General features: G+C 57.1%; 1 protein-coding gene across 1 annotated transcript; it reads right to left on the bottom strand.

The window, feature by feature from the left end:
* Nucleotides 1–4,248: 4,248 nt before the first annotated feature.
* Nucleotides 4,249–13,587, bottom strand: DHX34 (DExH-box helicase 34). Its single transcript, XM_060257817.1, has 15 exons — nt 12,976–13,587; nt 12,453–12,764; nt 12,054–12,311; nt 10,527–10,629; nt 9,928–10,145; nt 9,108–9,282; nt 8,657–8,859; nt 8,481–8,582; nt 8,162–8,386; nt 7,684–7,789; nt 5,463–5,569; nt 5,110–5,379; nt 4,857–5,027; nt 4,634–4,766; nt 4,249–4,397 (listed from the first exon to the last, which is right to left on the bottom strand). Exons 1-15 carry the CDS (start codon nt 13,585–13,587, stop codon nt 4,249–4,251), a joined length of 3,144 nt encoding a protein of 1,047 aa, XP_060113800.1.
* Nucleotides 13,588–19,694: the final 6,107 nt, after the last annotated feature.

Here is a 19,694-nt window from a genome sequence, read left to right as displayed (position 1 = left end):
TTACAGATCAATTTCTTTGTTGGACTATAAGATTTCTGCATTTATAGTAGAAATGTCAAGACAGTGTGCGTTTGCAATAAAAAAGGCCAACGCCATGCTAGGAATTATTAGGAAGGGAATTGAAAACAAATCAGCCAGTATCATAATGCCCCTGTATAAATCGATGGTGCGGTCTCATTTGGAGTACTGTGTGCAGTTCTGGTCGCTGCACCTCAAAAAGGATATTATAGCATTGGAGAAAGTCCAGAAAAGGGCAACTAGAATGATTAAAGGGCTGGAACACTTTCTCTATGAAGAAAGGTTGAAACGCTTGGGACTCTAGCTTGGAGAAACGTCGACTGCGGGGTGACATGATAGAGGTTTACAAGATAATGCATGGGATGGAGAAAGTAGAGAAAGTACTTTTCTCCCATTCTCACAATACAAGAACTCATGGGCATTCGATGAAATTGCTGAGCAGACAGGTTAGAACGGATAAAAGGAAGTACTTCTTCACCCAAAGGGTGATTAACATGTGGAATTCACTGCCACAGGAGGTGGTGGCGGCCACAAGCATAGCCACCTTCAAGAAGGGTTTAGATAAAAATACGGAGCGGAGGTCCACCAGTGGCTATTAGCCACAGTGTGTACATACATATTTATATAAAAATTTTTTGCCACTGTGTGACACAGAGTGTTGGACTGGATGGGCCATTGGCCTGATCTAACATTGCTTCTCTTATGCTCTTATAGTAGCTCAACGCCTTAAGAGGGTATTCTGTCTCCCCTGTTCTGGTGGCGCTGGTTGTACATTGGCGCCAACCCTTCCTGCGCCCATGTAGCGGCTCGTCTGCTTCCAAAAGACTTCCCCCCCCCCCTCTGGATTGCACTCTAAGTACCTTATATAAAGAGAACTATGAAAAACTAATTAAGGAAGTAAAAAAAAGATTTGGAAACATGGAAAGACTTGAGTATTTCGTTGATGGGAAGAATAGCAACAATTAAAATGAACGTACTGCCAAGGATGCTTTTTCTTTTTCAAACTATTCCTATAGTGTTACCAAAGGTGTTCTTTCAAGAGCCAAATAAACTAACTACTAGTTTTATTTGGCAGAACAAAAAACCATGGATCAAGTTGAAAGCGCTTCAAGACTCCAAAGGCGGGCAGGATTTGCCCTTCCTGACTGGCAATTATACTGTAAAGCCTGTAAACTGGGTGAGAGACTGGATACTATTAAAAAACAGGAGATTGTTAACATTGGAGGGTCAAGATCTTGTTAAGGGATGACATTCGTACCTGTGGTACCAGGAAACAGATACTCAAAAACGTTTCAACACTCATTTAATTAGGTCTCTTAGTCAGGTATGCTCCTGGTTAAAACCAAAAATTTATAACAAGGTCCCTAAGTGTGTCTCACCAACTGAAGCTTTTATTCAACCAACACTACTGTCATCAATATGATACTTGCATATGAAGAACGGTTAAAGACTAATGAACTGAAAACACAAGAAGAGTTATTGACCTACAATGTTACTCTCAACTGGTGGACCAGGCTTCAGCTAGAGTCAAGATATGCTAGAGACAAAGTAACAGGATTTATTACTGATCAACAAGGTTTTGATAAAATTATTTTGGGTCACCAACATCTAATAAAGAAAATTTATTCAATGCTTCTTCAAATGAAGCTACAAGATAAAGACGCGAAAGATACCATGATAAAGTGGCCACAAAATTTGGGCCATAATATTGAAATAGGGGTGTGGGAAACTGTAGAAATCACATATAAAACTTACCAGAGCTATTATCTTTAAAGAAAATATTTATAAAATGTTTTATAGATGATATATAACGCCTGATAAACTGTCTAAAATGTATTCTACTGTATCTAACAAGTGTTGGAAATGTATTTCCCATGTTGGCACGATGGACCTTTCGAGGCAGGACAAACATTTGATGATACATATTATTACTCGAGCAAGACTTTTGAAGGCACAAACCTGGAAACATAAAATATTAGAGACAGCTGAAACAGATGCCCTTGCACTTCGTCTTGAGGGTAGACTAATACGAGATGAAGAGAACCCTTGGAAACCCTTTTATGGATGGCTGAAGACACAAATTTGACTCTTATATGACACATACTCATAATTCCTCAATTTGGACACTTTAGTGTTGATATTAGCAAATTATTAGGTATAATACAAAGATTGTAACTTTTATAGACTATGAGAAACACTTGTAAATGAATGATGCAGAGTTTATATCAAAATAACGTTATTTCCCTTTCCCCTTTTTGTATTTCTTTGTCCTATTTCTTAAAACGCTAATAAAATATATATAAAACGAGAAGGTAGAGAAAGAAGTACTTTTCTCCCTTTCTCACAATATGAGAACTCATGGACACTCAAAAAAAATGAGGAGCAGTTGAGTTAGAACAGATAAAAGGAAATCCTTCTTCACCCAAAGGGTGATTCACACATGGAATTCACTGCCCCAGGAGGTGGAGGCAACTGCAAGCATAGCCTGCTTCAAGAGGGGATTGGGTCAACATCTGGAGCAGAGGTCCATCAGTGGCTCTTAGCCATAAGGTATAGCTGGAACACTTCATCTGGACCAGTGATGCTCTATCTTCTAGGTGCTTGGGGGGGCAACGGTGGGAGGGCTTCTGGAGTTCTGGTCCCACCTCCTGATGACACCTGGATCCAACATGTGTTTCTCTTCTGTTCTTACGTGTGGAATGTGGGCCCGGGGGGGGGGGGGGGGGACATGACTGCACTTTCCTGCCTGGCCCAAGCCCCCCTCTGCTTCACCTTCACTCTGTTCCACCAGTGCAAAGGGCTGGCCCTGCACCAAGAGACACGCTGGCCACTGCAAGGAGCCAGGCCAAAGGCAGCTGTTTTCCCCAGACAGCCCCCCTTCCCATCATGCTCCGGGGCTGGGTGGGGCTCCGCTGGCCTAAAGAGGATGGATTGTGGTGGAGAGGAAGGGCAAGTGCAGGACTGGCAGCCCGGAGGTATTGCAGGCAGCCGAGGGGCTGGACCAAACTCAGACTTGGGCCCTGGAGGGATGCCTGGCAGGAACCGATAGAGATGGGGCAGAAGGTCCAGCACGGAGAGGGAAAGGAGGGGAGCAGGCTCCTCTCAAAGGGCTGGGGCCCAAGCTCTTGGGGCAAAAGAGGCACCTCCACCCTCTTCCTGCTCACGTGCTGTTCCCTTCGGGGGGGGGGGCTGCCCAGTTCACACCTCCATTCATGACTGAGCATCAGAGAAGCCATGCTGGATCAGGCAGTGGCCCATCCATTCCAACGCTGTGTGCCACAAGGAGGCCAAGACGCAGGGGACATCAGAAGCCCCCCAGATGGAGACTGCCACCCACACCTAACAGCCACACAACCCCCATGGGAAATTGCCTCTGCCGGTAGCCGCCACCACTTCCCATGGGATCACCAGATCTTTGGTGAAGATGCTTCAAGCCTCTCCCCAGGACAGGTCTGTTTCTCGAGCAGGGGGGGGCCCTCTGCCAGCCCAATTTTCAGCAGCTGCTGACGAAAGAGCAGGGATCAGACAAACAGAGAAGGGGCTGCCCTCAGCCGGCCCCCCACCCCGCAAGGACTTCACTCCTCTGGAGGGGGGGGGGGGTGGAGTCTGAGACTTCCCTTCTAGGCCACACCCTCTATCTTCCACCAGAAGCCGCTGCTCGTGGCTTCCACCTTAATCAACAGGAACAGATGAACTGAAAGGGACAGGAAACGTTTCATTCCAGAAGGTTCTTTTAAAGCCAACCAAGATCAGCACACACAGGCCCCCCCCAGCCCCAACTGAACCCTGACAGAATCTGGAAGCCACTGAAGCCCCCCAAAGAAGCCCCCCCCCAAGGGTTGAGATGCGAGAGGCTGAGGGGGCCTCATGGTAGCCGGAGAGGGAGGAGAACAGCTCCATGCAAAAGGGGCAGAGCAGGACCCAGACCCCCCTCCTCCCCCATGCTCATGCCAGGACATGGTCAGGCTGCCACCTAGAGGAAACCCTCCTCGCCCCACTGGGAAACACCGGCACGGACTCTGCAGCCCTTCAGGGGCGGGAGTGGGGAGGGAGAGCGCCCCCCCAGGCTGGATGGGAGTGGGGGGCAGGGCAGGCAGGTGTCTGGGGGGGTGAGGTGAGGCCATCTCCCTCCAGCAGGGCAGAGTTTCATTCCGCATGGCCTTGGGGGTCAGACTTGTCCGCATCCTGCACAGTTAGGGGAGCCAACAGCTCTGGCTCCGCCGGGACTGGTCACCCTTCCGAGGGGGCCTGATGCTGTTTGCGGTGGCGCAGGATCTCCGTGGGCGTCAGGAGCAGCTGCAGCTGGCAGATGGGGCAGTCGTAAGGGCGCTGCAGAGCAGAGGCCCCAGAGGGCGTCTGGACCACGTCTTCTGGAGGGCCTGGGGGGGGGGCAAGGAAGACCGGGGGGAGGGGGAGTCAGCAGAGAGACCAGCAGGACCCCCAAGGCTGTACCCCCCCACAAGACCTTGGGCGGGTCAGACAGGAAAGGGGCTCACCCCCCACCCCCACGTTCCACGGGGGAATGAGCAGTTCTGCCACGGCAGGCAGACAAGCAAGGCAGTCTCTTGGGAAAGCGGGGGAGAAAAGAAGGACCCTCCTTCCAGTCCTCACTCACCAGCCTCGGGGCCAGGGGGCCGGCAGGCGTCTTCATGGGCCACGCGCTCCAGTGGGGTGAAGGGCATGTAGAGGCCACACCGTGGACACGTCCAGAAGCTGCGCAGGCACTCGCTGTAGAGGTCCCCCTCGCCCTGCAGGGCACAAACAGCCCCCCCAAGGGCTCACAGGCTGGGCCAGGCATGCACCCCCCCAAGGGGGACACCACAGCCCCCCCTACTCACAGCCAGGCAGCAGAAGGTCAGGAAGCCGCCGACCTTGTAGCCCCCCTTCACCTCGTCAGGCACCATCTCCATCTCCTGGAACAGGCTGGGGGGAGCTGCAGCCGCCACCGGGGGCCCCACGTAGAGGTGCTGCTGCTCCAGGGGCATCAGCCGACGCAGGCCATACTGCACCTGGCGAGACAAGGGGCCGCAGCAGGTGAGCCCCTGTCCGCCTCTCCTCTGGCCCCGCCCCCACCGGAGGGAGGGAGGGCACCTCTGTTCGCAGGAAGGCCAGCAGCTCCTGGGTGAGCATGCCCACTTGGCGAGAGCTGGGCCGGCGCTCCTCGTCCCCCTCTGCTGGGCTCCTCCGGCAGGCCAGCTGCTGCTCCAGCACCTTCTCCCAGGAGGCCCGGAGCCGCAGGGCAGTGGAGAGCAGCCGCAGGGCAGTCTCAGCCACGGGGACTTGCAGCTCCAGCCACGAGTCGGCCACGATGCGCGTACAGTCGGCGTTGGTGTCCAGGGAGTGGGCCAAGAGCAGGAGGGCCTGCAGAGAGGGAAAGCAGCTGAGAGAGCGCAGGGCAGTGCGGGGGGGCTCAGCCGGGGCGGGGCTCAGCCAGGGGGGCTCACCTGCAAGGCGGGGAGGCGCAGGCAGTTGACCAGGTAGGGCTTGTTGGTCTCCAGCAGCGAGACGAAGGCCAGGATCTGGTGGTGGCTGCTCAGGCCTTCCTTGGAGCCTGCTGAGCAAAGAATTATAGAATCATAGAGCTCCAGCTGCTTCAGCCTTTCCTCACAGGACTTGGTCTCCAGACCCCTCACCATCTTTGTCGCCCTCTTCTGGGCCCCTTCCAGCTTGTCTAGATCCTTCTTAAAATGTGCTTTTAGCCCAGTTTTCTAGCCTGCCAAGGTCATCCTGTATCCTGTTTCTGTCTTCTGTGTTTGCAACCCCTCCCCATTTAGTCTCATCTACAAATTTAATAAGCATCCCCTCTATTCCTTCATCCAAATCATTGATAAAGATGTTGAACAAAAGAGGTCCCAGGACAGATCCTTGAGGCACTTCACTTGTCACTCCTCTCCAAGAGGATGAGGAACCATTCACAAGCACTCTTTGGGTGCGATCCTGTCAATGGTAACAGGATCCAAACCACATTTTACCAACTTGTCAACAAGGATAGTATGTGGAACTTTATCAAAAGCCTTACTGAAATCAAGATAAACGATGTTTACAGCATTCCCCCAATACAGCAAGGTAGTCACTTGGTCAAAAAAAGAGATCAGGTTAGTCTGACATGACTTGTTCTTGAGAAAACCATGCTGGCTCCATTCTTTCTAAATGTTCCAGAACCGACTGATGATTTGTTCTAAAACTTTTTCCAGTTATAGACGTCAAGCTGACGGGTCAGTAGTTACCCAGATCCTCTTTTTTCCCCTTCTTGAAGATGGGGACAACATTCGCCCGCCTCCAATCTTCTGGCACCTCTCCTGTTCTCCAAGAATTCTCAAAAATAATAGCCAGAGGCTTAGAAATTACATCCGCAAGCTCTTTTAGAACCCTTGGATGCAATCTATCTGGCCCTGAGGACTTAGTTTCATTTAAAGAAACTAGGTGTTTATGTACTACCCCTATGCTGATCCTAGGTTGGAACTTCATACCCTCCTTATATGTTCTGTTTTTGCCATGTTGAGCACCGTTCCCCTCAGAAGAGAAGACTGAGGAAAAGTAGGAATTGAGCAGTTCCGCCCTCTTCATTACCTGTTACAATTTCACTTTCTTGCCCTCGCAATGGGCCTACCCTGTCCTTGTTCTTTTTCTTACTCTGAACATAAGAAAAGAACCCTTTTTTGTTGTTTTTAGCATCTTTGGCCAGCCTGAGCTCATACTGAGCTTTAGCTTTCCTAACTTTTTCTCTGCAAGCACTGGTGATTTGTTTATATTCATCTTTGGTTATAAGGCCCTCCTTCCAATTCCTAAAGGAGTCTTTTTTATTCCGCAAGTCTTTAGAGAGCTGTTTATGGAGCCACTTCAGCTGCTTTAGGCTTTTTCCATTTTTTCTTCTCACAAGAATCATCTGTGATTGCGCTTTCAGTATTTCGCTTTTAAGAAACTCCCAACCCTCCTGAACCCCCTTCCTCCTAAGTATTTCTGACCAGGGGATTACCCAGCATAGGTCTAAGTTTATCAAAGTTTGCCTTTCTGGAGTCTAACCTGTAAGTTTGACTACTTATAGCTTTTCCCTTCCCTAAGACTGTACATTCCAAAATCACACGGTCACTACTGCCCAGGGTGCCCACTATTTCCACTTCTTCAATCAATTCTTCCTTGTCGGTGACAATCAAATCCAAGATAGCAGATCCCCTTGTTTCTTCCTCACCTTCTGGAAAAGGAAGTTGACAGCAAGACAAGTCAGGAATCTATTTGACCTTTCATTTTTAGCAGAGTTGGACTTCCAACAGATGTCTGGGTAATTGAAATCTCCCATGATCACTGTATCCCTTCTCTTGGAGAACTTTGCAATCTGCCGTAGAAGTATCTCATCCAAGTCCTCTGCCTGACTTGGTGGTCTATAGCAGACCCCCACAATAATATCACCGTTGTTTCTTACTCCTTTTATTTTTACCCAGAGACTCTCAAGAGGCATCTCTCTCTCCCTCTTTCGCCCTCCTTCCCTCCCTCCAGAGGGCATCCCCCCCTTGGCCACAGAGGGAGGGGCAGGCCCAAGGCTACCTCCTGGCAGAGGTCCTTGCCTGGCACATCACCCACCCACCCTTTCCCGGGGCTGCTGTGCACGACCCCCTCCCACAGAATCCCAAGTGCAAAACGGAGGCTCCCCCTCCCCCCGTCCAATACCTCGGTGGCGCTCGGACCCCCCCTCTGGCCACAGCAGCTCCGGGGAGGCGCCAAAGACACTGGTGGGGTGCAGGAGGACCCCCGCCTTCTCCTTGGTGTGGAAGATCTGTGGGGGGAGGAGGAGCAGGCTCACGAGAGCCCAGAGGGCTGACACCCCCCAGGTCCCCACGGAGAAAGAGGCCTCCTCTGCCGCCTCTGGGGGGGGTGCACTCGCCTGCTCAGAGTCCTTGCGGGTGCCGTTGAAGGGGTCTGGGATGGCCAGCTGGGGGTACAGGCCCCGCCCCAGCACCAGCTGCAAGAGGGCCAGGCGGGTCTTGGACAGGTCCTGGGCAGCAGAGGCCGCCGCCTGTAGCTCTGACATGTCGTGGCGCAGCTGAAACTTCACGTCCTGGCCAGAAGGGGAGTGGCAGGGGTCATCCTGCTGCTGGCAGAGAGCAGCGGGGGGGGGGGGCAGCTGCAGGGCAAGGCCTCTTCTCACCTGGATGTCCAGGCCACGCTCCGCCTCCCCGCCTTCTTCTCCCGAGGAAGAGCCAGCCTGCCCCTCCTGCAGGCGAAGCACTTTGCGCCGCTGCCGGCCCTCTCCTCGGTCGTGCTCCCGCTTGAGCCGGTGCAGCTCCCGCCGCTCCCGGAGCCGGCTCTGCCGTGTGTAGGAGTCCCTGGGCCGGGTGGCAGGCTCCAGCAGCCGGTGGTCCCGGAGCAGCTCCTGGCCAGGAAAGGGACGCTGAGGAGGATGCCACCACCCCGATGCCTCCAGGGCCCTCCCCCTCCCCTGCGGCCCAAGCCCCCCAAGCCCTCACCTGGAACTGTCGCCGCAGGTTGGCCGCCTCGTACAGCCGGTGCTCCTCCAGGCCCCGCCGGCGGCACCAGCGCCGCGACCCACCACGCTTCTCGGACTTCACCTGCCGGACGGGGAGACGGGACCCTCGTGACCCAGAGAGATGGACCCCCCTCCCCCCTCGTCTCCCACACTCACCTGCACCCAAGCATCAAACAGGTTCAGCAAGGTAAGGGGGTCCCCCAGGGGGCTCTCCAGGGGCCGCCGGGAGGTAGCACAGTCAGGGTCGCAGCGCCCGCTGCCGCCGCTGCGTAAGACCGGGGAGGGCACGCTCAAGATGGCTGCTGTGGTCAGGGTGGGGGCAGCCAGGCCAAAAAGAGTCCCCAGCACCAACATCTTCCCTGGGGGGGGGGGGGAGGGAGGCAGAAAGGGTGCTTGAGCCAGGGCCACACACACACACACACACCCCGGGCCATTTTAGCCCACGCAGAGGACCAAGCCTTGCCGGGGGCGGGGGAGGGATCTCTTTTGCGTAGAACATCCAACCGGCCCCCTCCTGGCTTCACCGCTCTTAGCAGACACCCCCCCACAACTGCAGGACCAAGACCCCAAAGCAGGACCCCACCCCACACTCTGCCCCACGGCTTACCCACCACCACCTCCACCGGCAGCTCAGCCAGCAGGCTCCCAATGGGGGTGAGCTTCTCCTCCAGGTCCAGGGCTCCCTGGTGCTTCAGGTAGGCCACAGCTGTCTCCAGGCTGGCCGCAGGGGGCGGCTCCAGGAAAGGAAAGGCCCGGGGGTCCCCGAGACCCATGCTCTTCATCTAGGAGGAGAGCGCAGCACAGGTCTCCACCCAGCAGCAAGAGCTCCGGAACTGGCAGGGCCCTGCACACCCTTCTCCTCACACTGGCACATGGGCCACTCAGGCACTCTGCTGGCCACCATGTCCAGCCCCCCTTGGGCCCCAAATGAGGACCACCCACTGCCACACTAAGAGGCAGCCCCAGCCTGACTCCAGCAATATGCCCCCCCCCCCAGCAGGCTTCCACACCCACCTGCTCCGGCCCCCGTTCACTAGCCCCCCCCTTGGGCCATAAATGAGGACCACCCCACTGCCACACTAAGAGGCAGCCCCAGCCTGACTCCAGCAACATGCCCCCCCGTTCTCCCCCCCCCCCGCAGGCTTCCGCACCCGCCTGCTCCAGGCCCCGTTCACTAGCCCCCCCCCCCCGCCCTTGGGCCTGCCTAGACACAAAGAAGCCGCTTAGTCCTGCAGCGAGAGAGGCTTCCTGGAGCAGAGATGCCACACAGGGGCCTTCAGGGCTCCGACAGGAGTGGAAGCAGCAGCCTTCACCTGAGCCGCCTTCCAGCCCCTGCAGGCCTCCCCCCGCCTCCTCCGCTGAAGGCAGCCCAGAGAAGGTCCAGCCAGCCACAGGAGGAGCACCATGGCCTCTCCCCCGCCCCTCACCTGGAGCACCAGGGCATCGAGAGCCACGCGCTGGATCTCTGGCACGGAGTAGGCCGCAAAGGCCTCATAGTCCGCCTGGGAGTAGAGGCGGTAGCACACCCCAGGCCCCGTCCGGCCAGCACGCCCCTTGCGCTGCTCCGCACTGGCTCGGCTGATCCAGAACTCCTGCAGCCGCTGCAGCTTGGCCTGGGGGTCGTAGCTCAGCTCCTTCACCTTCCCTGCAAGGCGGGCCCAGAGATCAGCGTTGGGCACAGAAGGAACCGCAGGCCCCACCACTGCCCGGGGCACTGAACGGGCAATGCCACCCAAGCAAACACTTGCCCTGCCCCTCTCCGCACCACGGGAAGAAGCAGAGTGCACAGAGAGAGCCCAGCCCTGCTAGAACGCCCACCCTCCCCCACAACCAGACTCTCTCTTTGCAAAGAAGGAGGAAACGGCAGGTCCCAGGAACAGAGGCCTGCTCCAGACACCTGTGTGGACGCCAAGGAGACACCCCCACAAACTCACCCGCAGCTTCCCCCTCTCGCGTTCCCCCCAGGGCCAGGCAGGAGAAGAGTCCCAGGCAGCCCCACAGCCCCCAGAAAAGAGCCATCTTTCACCTGAATCCACCACAAATCGGACCCCATCAATGGTGACCGACGTCTCAGCAATGTTGGTGGAGACGATGCACTTCCGGACTCCTGGGGGAGGCACATCAAACACCTGCCGGGGAGGGGGGTGGAGAGGAAAGAAGGGAGTTTAAATCCCCTCTCTCTGCCTGTCTGCACCTCTTCTCACACAGAGATCAAAGTGACCCAGGTGCCACACCAGAGTCCCCGGGGCCAAGACTTCGGGGCTGTTCTGGCTGGTTCTCCTCTGACATTGGCATCCAGCTGTCCTTTCGAGACAAGGCTGGCCGTAACGGCTTCCGAAGCCCCCTCTGGGCCTCCCTGCCTAGGAAGGACTGGAGAGAAAGCCTTCCCTCCCAGGGAAACCCCCCCATAAAGCTCTGCCGGGGGTCCTGGCTGTGTCATGCCTGGGAGACTCTCTGAGGCAAAGCAAACGAGAGAATGTCCACACCACCCTGCAAAGGAAGCTCTCCGAACGGCTCTGCACAGGCAAGGCATGAAATTTCACAGACCTCGACTTTATGCCCCAAAAGAATGAAGCCAGCTCACAACAGCAAGGCCTCCTCCTCCTCACTCCTCAGAGCTCTCTCCGCAGGCCCCAGCAGAAGCCCCCAAACAACCCTGGCAGCCAGGGACCCTCTCGCAAGAAGGGCTTTGCCACACCTCTGAAGGTGGGACCTCCAAAGCCGGAGCCCTGTGACTGAGTCAGAGAACCACAGAGCTGGAAGGGACCTCCAGGGTCATCTACTCCAACTCCCTGCACAAGGCAGGAAATTCACTCACACCCACGCCCCTAGAGGCACCCACCCGCTCCATGCCCAGAAGATGGCAAAAAAAAAAAATCTCCCAGCAAAAGTGGCCTGGGGGAAATTGCTGCTTGACCCCAAAGTGGGGCCAGATGCTCTGAAATGATATTCAGAGGCTCTTGAATGCAGTTCACCTGGCCTGAGGACTTAGCTTCATTTAAAGAGCGTAGGGGGTTATGTGCTCCTCCTGTGCCATCGTATGCCCGAAAGCAGAAGCCGCCTTGCTGGGGATGCCCTCTGCCTCCCAAGCGGTGCCTGGAGGCCGCCCAGCAGTGGCCCTGGGGAGACTGCAGCCCTGGGGAGCACAGATTCACTCAGGCTCCCTCGCTCCAAACCAACAGCTACTTCCGGGCCACCTTCAGACCCACGAGCAACATGCAGCAGGAAGCCCATCTGGATGGTACCAGAGCAAGGCAAGCCAGGGCCCAAAACGGGCACCACCAGCATGCCAGCTGAGCCCATCGGGGAAGCCACTCGGATCTCCAGAGTCAAGGCCAGGATTCTTCTTTAATCGCCTCCAGACCAGGTTGAAAAGCCCCACTCCCCACCCCCCTACGGGCACACAGACACCCTGTCAACGGAGTCCTCCTCCCCACTGCCTCTCCTGGAACATGCCAGGAAGATGCTGGCTGGCCCCTTCTGCCCCACGCCCTGGCAACGGAGCGCCAAGGGCGTCCAGCCAAAGGTTGCCCCACCTCCCGACGCCCCTCACCTTGTCTTGCTGGGCCACCGAGAGGGTGCTGTGCAGCGGGAGCACCACCCAGCGCTGGGTGTGAGTGGCATAGGCCTGGGCAGCCTCCACCACAGCCCCAATCTCAGCCACCCCACTGAGGAAGACGAGCAGGTCCCCCCTCTCCTCCGGAGGGTACTTGTGGTCGATGGCCTGGAGGACACGCAGGTAGGGGCGGGGGTCCAGCCGCTCCTTGCGCCCGCTGGCCCCCTCCTCCGGGGGGATGGGCTCATACAGCACCTGGGGAGGGGCAGACAGAAGGCAAGCCATCCCATCGCGCTCTCTGCACCACACCCCCTGCCCCTTCTCAGCCCACCCTCTGGGACTCAGCAAAGGCCCGGGCTGCTGCTCCCGCTGAAAGGGAAGGTGGGGCCCGCTCACCGTGATGGGGAAGAGCCTGCCGGGGACCTGAACCACGGGGGCCCCCCCAAAGTAGCCGGCAAAGAGCCGGATGTTGATGGTGGCCGACATGAGCACCAGCTTCAGGTCCGGCCGGGCCAGCAGGAGCCTGCGCAGCAGTCCCAGGAGGAAGTCTCCGTGCAGGTGCCGCTCGTGGACCTCGTCCACCAGCAGCACGTGGTAGCCAGGCAACGTGGGGTCCCGCTGGGCCTGGCGCAGAAGCAGCCCTTCCGTCAGGAAGACGATCCGGGTGGCTGGGGAGCAGGCGCTCTCAAAGCGGATCTGGTAGCCCACCTGGAACAACAGAGCCTGCCTTCCGCCACAGCCACAGGCCTCCTCCCACCTGGGCCAGCTTCAGCTTCCCCGATGGATTGTGGGATTCCCAGAGGCGCCAGACAAGAGGGGGGAGGAGGAGGCGCCTCCCACCAGGGGCCAATTCCTGCCCTCCAGCCCCACTGGCAGCCCCAACGGGGAGGGGGGTATTGGTGGGGTGAAAGAAGCTCACCTGGCTGCCATACTGCTGCAGGCTCTCGTAGGCCACGCGCTTGGCCAGGGCGATGCAGGCGATGCGCCGGGGCTGGGTGCAGGCCACGCGGGTGTAGCCGGCATCCAGGAGGAACTGGGGTACCTGTGTGGACTTGCCGCAGCCTGTGTCTCCAGCCACCACCACCACGGGGCTTTTGGCCACAGCCGCCAACAGCGGCTCCCTGAAGCGCGCCATGGGCAAGGCGGCCCGATCCCTCTGCAGCTGGGCCAGGCGGGAGAAACTGCGCTTCTGCTGGAAGTCCAAAAAGTGGAGCAGGGCCCGGCGGAACTCCCGCCACCGCCCCTCTGGCACCCCCGCCACCGCCCGCCCCGGCAGCCGCAAGTTGATGCGCAGGCGGGCATCATACTCCTGCTGCTGTGTGGTCGGAGGGGGGCAAGCGCCTCCCGGCCCCTTCTCCACCCACCCTGGGCCCCGGGAGTGCCGCCGCAGCCTCTCCCAAAAGGCCCAGAACTCGCTCCTCTCTTCAGCCCCGGCCTGTGCTGGGAAATGGGCCTCCTCCAGGCGGGCCCGCCCAGCTGGGCTGCCCCAGTCCCACTCCTCCTCTTCCTCCGCCCTGGGCTGGGACTCCATCCCTCCAACGGGAGGGCGTGGGCAAAGGGCTGCCCTGGACACCTGCAAGAGAAAGCAGAAGCAGCAGCGAGCGGCCAGTCAGGAAGAGAAGGAGGAAGAGGAAGAGGAGGAGAAGGAGGAAGAGGAGGAGGAGGAAGAGAAGGAGGAAGAGAAAGAGGAGGAGGAGGAAGAGAAGGAGGAAGAGAAAGAGGAGGAGGAGGAAGAGGAAGAGAAAGAGGAGGAAGAGGAGGAGGAAGAGGAGAAGGAGGAGGAAGAGGAGAAGGAGGAGGAAGAGGAGGAGGAGGGGGGAGAAGGAGGAGGAAGAGGAGGAGGAAGAGGAGAAGGAGGAGGAAGAGGAGAAGGAGGAGGAAGAGGAGGAGGCGGGGGGAGAAGGAGGAGGAAGAGGAGGGCGGCTGAAACTGCAGCTGGCGGCCGGTCTCCCTCCCTCCCCTCCCCCCGCCGCCTCCCCCGGCCAAGAAGCCCCCCCGCGGGTCCGGGGGAGGGGGGGAGAGCAAGGCCCGGAAGGGGGAGCCCCGCCTGCCCAGCAGCCGGCCTCGCGCGCACGTTCGGCCCCTCTCGCCTACCTTGCAGGGCGGTCGTGCGGGAAGTCCTCCTCCTCCTCCCTTCCCGCGGCTCTGGGCGCCTGGCGGCTTCTGCGCGTGCCCGGCCGGCGGCGCATGCTCACTGCGGCTCCCCGAAGCTGGGGTCCTCCTCCTGCCAGCGCCCTCTGGCGGCCGCCGGCCTAATTGCGCGGCTTCCTCTGGGGCGCAGAGCGGTGGAGCAGCAGCGCTGTGGTCTCTCTGAACTCCCTGCTCACGACCCGAGTTCGATTCCAGCGGAAGCTGGTTCAGGTAGCCGGCCGAGGTTGACTCAGCCTTCCACCCTTCCGAGCTCGGTGAAATGAATCCCCAGCTTGCTGGGGGGAAGTGTAGATGACTGGGGAAGGCAAGGGCAAACCACCCCGTAAGAAGTCTGCCGTGAAAACGTTGTGAAAGCGACGTCACCCCAGAGTCTGGTGCTTGCGCAGGAGACCTTTCCTTTCCTTTCCTTTTCTCTGGGGCAGCCCCGCTCCTGGGCGCAGCTGCCCGCCCCCCATGCACAAGAGGGAGGGAGCCGCCCCGTCCCGACCGCCTTCCTCTGGGCAGCTCTGCGGCCTCTTCTGTGCCCCGCCAGGCCACGATTCGCGCGCCTCGGAGTTTCAAGCAGGACGCTGCAATGCCCGGGGGGGAGGCTGACTGGTTGGCCGGCGGGCTGTTCTTTGCCGGGAACACCCCGGGGGGAGGAAGGGCAAGGCGAAGCATCTCCGCAAGCCCCAAGATGTATGCCAGCCAGGCGGCGGGGGTCCCGCTCACTCACAGACACAGCGCCCCACCCCCTGCTGCCCTGCCTGGTGGCGGCTGCTGCGAAGACATGCAGGTTTCTCCTGAGAGGAGCGACGCCTCCCCCCTCGCCCTGCGCACGGGCAACGGCGCAGAAGAAGAGGCGCGGGACTGGTTTCCAGCTCTCCTCCTTCCTTCCTCCAAGCAGGAAACAGAGGTTTGGAGGAATGAAGTGGTCGGGAAGGAGATCTCCAGGGAACACCGGCCGGGTGGCAGAGTTCCGGTCAGAGGGCGGCCAGGCACAGCTCTGAGGACCCTGGTCACTGAGCAGGTCCAGGGCCCGGCATCTCAAGAGAGGCCACTGCAGTAGGGCTGCCAGTCCTCCGTCCACAGCATGACAGAAGCATGGAGCAGCAGGTGGATCTACAGTGACAGCATCTGACAGGTCAGGTCAGATCAACCTTGGGAGTGAGCGGTTCTGGCTGGACTGTAACCAGGGGAAAGCACCTGCTGGAGTCAGCAATTGTGTGGACTGCCGTGATTGGCTGTGCTGTATATATAAGGACTACTGTGCCAGACAGTATTTCTCTCTGTCGAGAGTTGGTTCCTGGCGTAGCACTTTGTCACTCAGTTTAATGTTATTCACTGCACTAGTTGTATTGTATATAGTTTGTAAATACACTACTTTTACACTAGGTGCTGGTGTGTGGCTCAATTTCTTCGCAGAGTCTACTTTCAAGCAGTTCTCTGTTTTGCACTCTGCACATGAACCACTGATAAGGTCCTACCCAAGGAATACCTGGGGACTTTGGGGGTGGAGCCGGGAGCAAGGGTGTGACTAGAGCTTTTTTCTACAAAGAATCCCAGCAGGAACTCATTTGCATATTAGGCCACACACCCCTGACACCAAGCCAGCCGGAACTGCGGTCCTCTGCATTCCTGCTCAAAAAAAGCCCTGGGTGTGACAAGCAGGGTTGAGCTCCAAAGGGAATTCTGGCCACACCCTTGAAATGCCTTCCCTCCATTGGAAATACTGGAGAACGGGCACCTTCTTTTGGGGCTCATAGAATTGGACTCCCTGGTTCAATCTTTTTGAAACTTGGGGGTATTTTGAGGAGAGCCACCAGATGGCTTTAAATTTGGTGTGCCTACCTCAAAAAACAGCCCCTCCAGAGCCCCAGATATTCCATTATTCCATTCCCTATGGGAATCAGTCTCCATAGGGTATAATGGAGTGCCCAGCAGACCCCCCCTGCTTTCTGAGGACCCTAAAGCAGGCGAAGGGCCTCCAAACCGGGGGATCGCCTGCCCCCACCTGGGGATTAAAGCAGCAATAAGGAAACCGTGGCCCAGATTGACCAAAACCACTGACTTATTCAGTGTTTGTGGCCCAACTGGGGATTGGCAACCCTACACGGCCATAGCGTGACGAGTCGCTTCTATGTTTGATTTGTCCACTGCTTCCTCTTTTAGGCTAGGCTCCTGGCTGAGTCTTGTTGGGTTTGTGAATGAGCTGGCAGCCTGGCTTGTCAGTCCCGGAGGGGCGTCCGGATGGAGTTACCAGACCTAGGTGCTGCGTCCACGAGGGCACTGAGACCTCTCCTCTGGGAAGAAGGCAGTCCTTGGCCGTGGCTTGGCCTGGACAGCTGAAGGGAGCTCAGTAGAGATCTAGAACTCCTACGCTAAAGAGCCCGCCCTGTGTTCCACCACCTGAGAGGGCGTGCCGAGAGAGAGAGCGAGAGAGAGACGGGGGGGGGGGTTGCGTTTTACCCATTTCTCTTGCTACCTCTTGCTCAGTTAGGAGCTGTGCTAAAAGGACACGGAGACATTTTCTTTTTAATAAATACTTTGAAATGTTGATGCTGGGAGCGGTCCTCCACCATCTCAGACATGCCATTCTAAAAGGAGCGCCAGGAGGCCGAAGGCAGGCAGTTGGCAAGTGGCTAAGGCAGTAGCTGTCCCTGCAGTGACCAGGCGCTGGACAGCGGGAGACACAGAGGCCAGGCCTCGGAACCTGGGAGGGAAGCTGGGGGTCCTGCCCCCGCAGTGGAGAGTTCTTGACAAAGGCCAGGTGGTGGCAGCAGCACCTCCTAGGAGGGTGGGATGGAAGAGGGGCTGCAGGTCAGAGGATCAGAGGACCCACGGTCTGCCCCAGGCCATGCAGGAGGTAGAAAAGGGAAAGAAAAAGACAGGAGTGTCTCTCCTCTGGTTCCCCAGCCAGGCAACTGCACAGCGACTAGGGAAGCAGGAGAGCCACCTCCGGACAGAAAGCATTGCTGCACAGTGGCTGGGCCTGGCTGGAGGTCTGGCCAAACTCTAGCCCTCACCGGAAACGGCAGCCCTTCCCTCGGCAGTTGTGCTGCTGCCGGAAAAGGCCTGAGCCAAAACAAAACAACCCTGGAAGTGAATCGCCTTCATGCTGGGCAGCCATGTCCATCCTGTAGAATAATAAAAATAAAACTGAGACGTTGACAGAATAATCTGTTTTAATTATGCAAAAGTAGCAAAATAGTTTCGGTCGGGTATTGTTAGTACAGCAAAGGCAGCCGCTTTTCAGAAACACAGAATATGGAACAGCAGCATCAGAATTAAAGCAAACTTTCCTCCTGGCTCCAGAGATGGCTGCTCTAGGCTGAGGGAGGGGCAGGAGGGGCACAGTTGTTCTGGGCCCAGAGAAAGGCCCCGGAGGTTGCAACATCCAGAAAGCAGCTTTCTGCTGCAGCAGCAAAAACCCCAGCAGCGGCTGTATCTCAAAAAGGAAGTGTTGGGGTGATGGGCTGTCATGACTGGAGCAGCAGGTGGTTCCTCCTCAGCCCCTCCTCTAGGAAGGACTTTGCTAGCAGAGGAGGGCAGGCACAGGCAGGCAGAGTAAGAGCCCTGCCCAGGGCAGAGGATGGGAGGAAGAAGAAAATCCACCTCACCCTGTCTGGTTTTTTTGGCCACTGTGTGACACAGAGTGTTGGGCTGGAGGGGCCACTGGCCTGATCCAACAGGGCTTCTCTGATGTTCTTATGTGACACAGAGTGTTGGACTGGAGGGGCCACTGGCCTGATCCAACAGGGCTTCTCTTCTGTTCTTATGTGACACAGAGTGTTGGACTAGAGGGGCCACTGGCCTGATCCAACAGGGTTTCTCTTCTGTTCTTATGTGACACAGAGTGTTGGACTGGAGGGGCCACTGGCCTGATCCAACAGGGCTTCTCTTATGTTCTTATGTGACACAGAGTGTTGGACTAGGTGGGCCATTGGGCTGATCCAACAGGGCTTCTCTTATGTTCTTCTGTGACATAGAGTGTTGGACTGGGTGGGCCATTGGCCTGATCCAACAGGGCTTCTCTTATGTTCTTATGTGACACAGAGTGTTGGACTGGAGGGGCCACTGGCCTGATCCAACAGGGCTTCTCTGATGTTCTTCTGTGACACAGAGTGTTGGACTGGAGGGGCCACTGGCCTGATCCAACAGGGCTTCTCTTATGTTCTTATGTGACACAGAGTGTTGGACTGAATGGGCTATTGGGCTGATCCAACAGGGCTTCTCTTATGTTCTTCTGTGACACAGAGTGTTGGACTGGATGGGCCACTGGCCTGATCCAACATGGCTTTTCTTATGTTCTTATGTGACACAGAGTGTTGGACTGGATGGGCCACTGGCCTGATCCAACATGGCTTTTCTTATGTTCTTATGTGACACAGAGTGTTGGACTGAATGGGCCACTGGCCTGATCCAACAGGGCTTCTCTTATGTTCTTCTGTGACACAGAGTGTTGGACTGAATGGGCCACTGGCCTGATCCAACAGGGCTTCTCTTATGTTCTTCTGTGACACAGAGTGTTGGACTGGAGGGGCCACTGGCCTGATCCAACATGGCTTTTCTTATGTTCTTATGTGACACAGAGTGTTGGACTGAATGGGCCACTGGCCTGATCCAACATGGCTTCTCTTATGTTCTTCTGTGACACAGAGTTTTGGACTGGATGGGCCACTGGCCTGATCCAACAGGGCTTCTCTGATGTTCTTATGTGACACAGAGTTTTGGACTGGATGGGCCACTGGCCTGATCCAACAGGGCTTCTCTGATGTTCTTATGTGACACAGAGTGTTGGACTGGGTGGGCCATTGGCCTGATCCAACAGGGCTTCTCTGATGTTCTTATGTGACACAGAGTGTTGGACTGGGTGGGCCATTGGCCTGATCCAACAGGGCTTCTCTGATGTTCTTATGTGACACAGAGTGTTGGACTGGATGGGCCATTGGCCTGATCCAACAGGGCTTCTCTGATGTTCTTATGTGACACAGAGTGTTGGACTGGAGGGGCCACTGGCCTGATCCAACAGGGCTTCTCTGATGTTCTTATCTCTGCATCTTCCTCAGCAAGCCGTGGGGCCACACAACACTCCACAGATCTTCATGGGGGCCAGCTGGCCTGTCCCCTCCCGCGTTGGTGGTGAGGCAAGATGGCTCCAACACCAGTCTCGCTTGGGGCACACCCCAGAGATGCACATTGCACCACCCACCCAGCATCATAGGTGTTCCCAAACCCTCTTGGCACCATTGCTAACATTCCCAGGGGAAGGAGGTGGAGACCTGCTGCAGAAGCTGGTCAGAGAGCCTTTGCTGCAAAGACCCCGGCAGAGAGCAGAGATGGAGTCAGGAGGCGTGGGCCAGACCCAGAGCACTGGGGGCTTCTCCCTGTCCCAGAACAGAGGGGGGACCCACAGCTGCAACCATGGAAGGCTCCAGGCATGGTCCAGAAGGTGATCCATCCCCCTCAGGAGCCTGGGGGGGTGGGGGGGAGGTGCTGCAGCTGCAG

This window comes from Heteronotia binoei, chromosome 17, assembly GCF_032191835.1.
Source record: "Heteronotia binoei isolate CCM8104 ecotype False Entrance Well chromosome 17, APGP_CSIRO_Hbin_v1, whole genome shotgun sequence".
In the NCBI taxonomy this organism is placed as follows: Eukaryota; Metazoa; Chordata; class Lepidosauria; order Squamata; family Gekkonidae; genus Heteronotia; species Heteronotia binoei.
The sequence above is the reverse complement of the archived record's forward strand: the minus strand, read 5'-3'. Positions and strand labels throughout refer to the sequence as shown.

Coding starts and splice junctions, on each gene's coding strand:
- DHX34 (XM_060257817.1), bottom strand. CDS start 13,587: ATGGAGTCCCAGCCCAGGGCGGAGGAAGAGGAGGAGTGGGACTGGGGC. Junction 12,312..12,452: donor GCAGGCTCTTCCCCATCACG/GTGAGCGGGCCC, acceptor GCCCCTCCCCAG/GTGCTGTATGAGCCCATCCC. Junction 8,860..9,107: donor GCCGGTGGAGGTGGTGGTGG/GTAAGCCGTGGG, acceptor CCCCCCCCCCAG/GGAAGATGTTGGTGCTGGGG.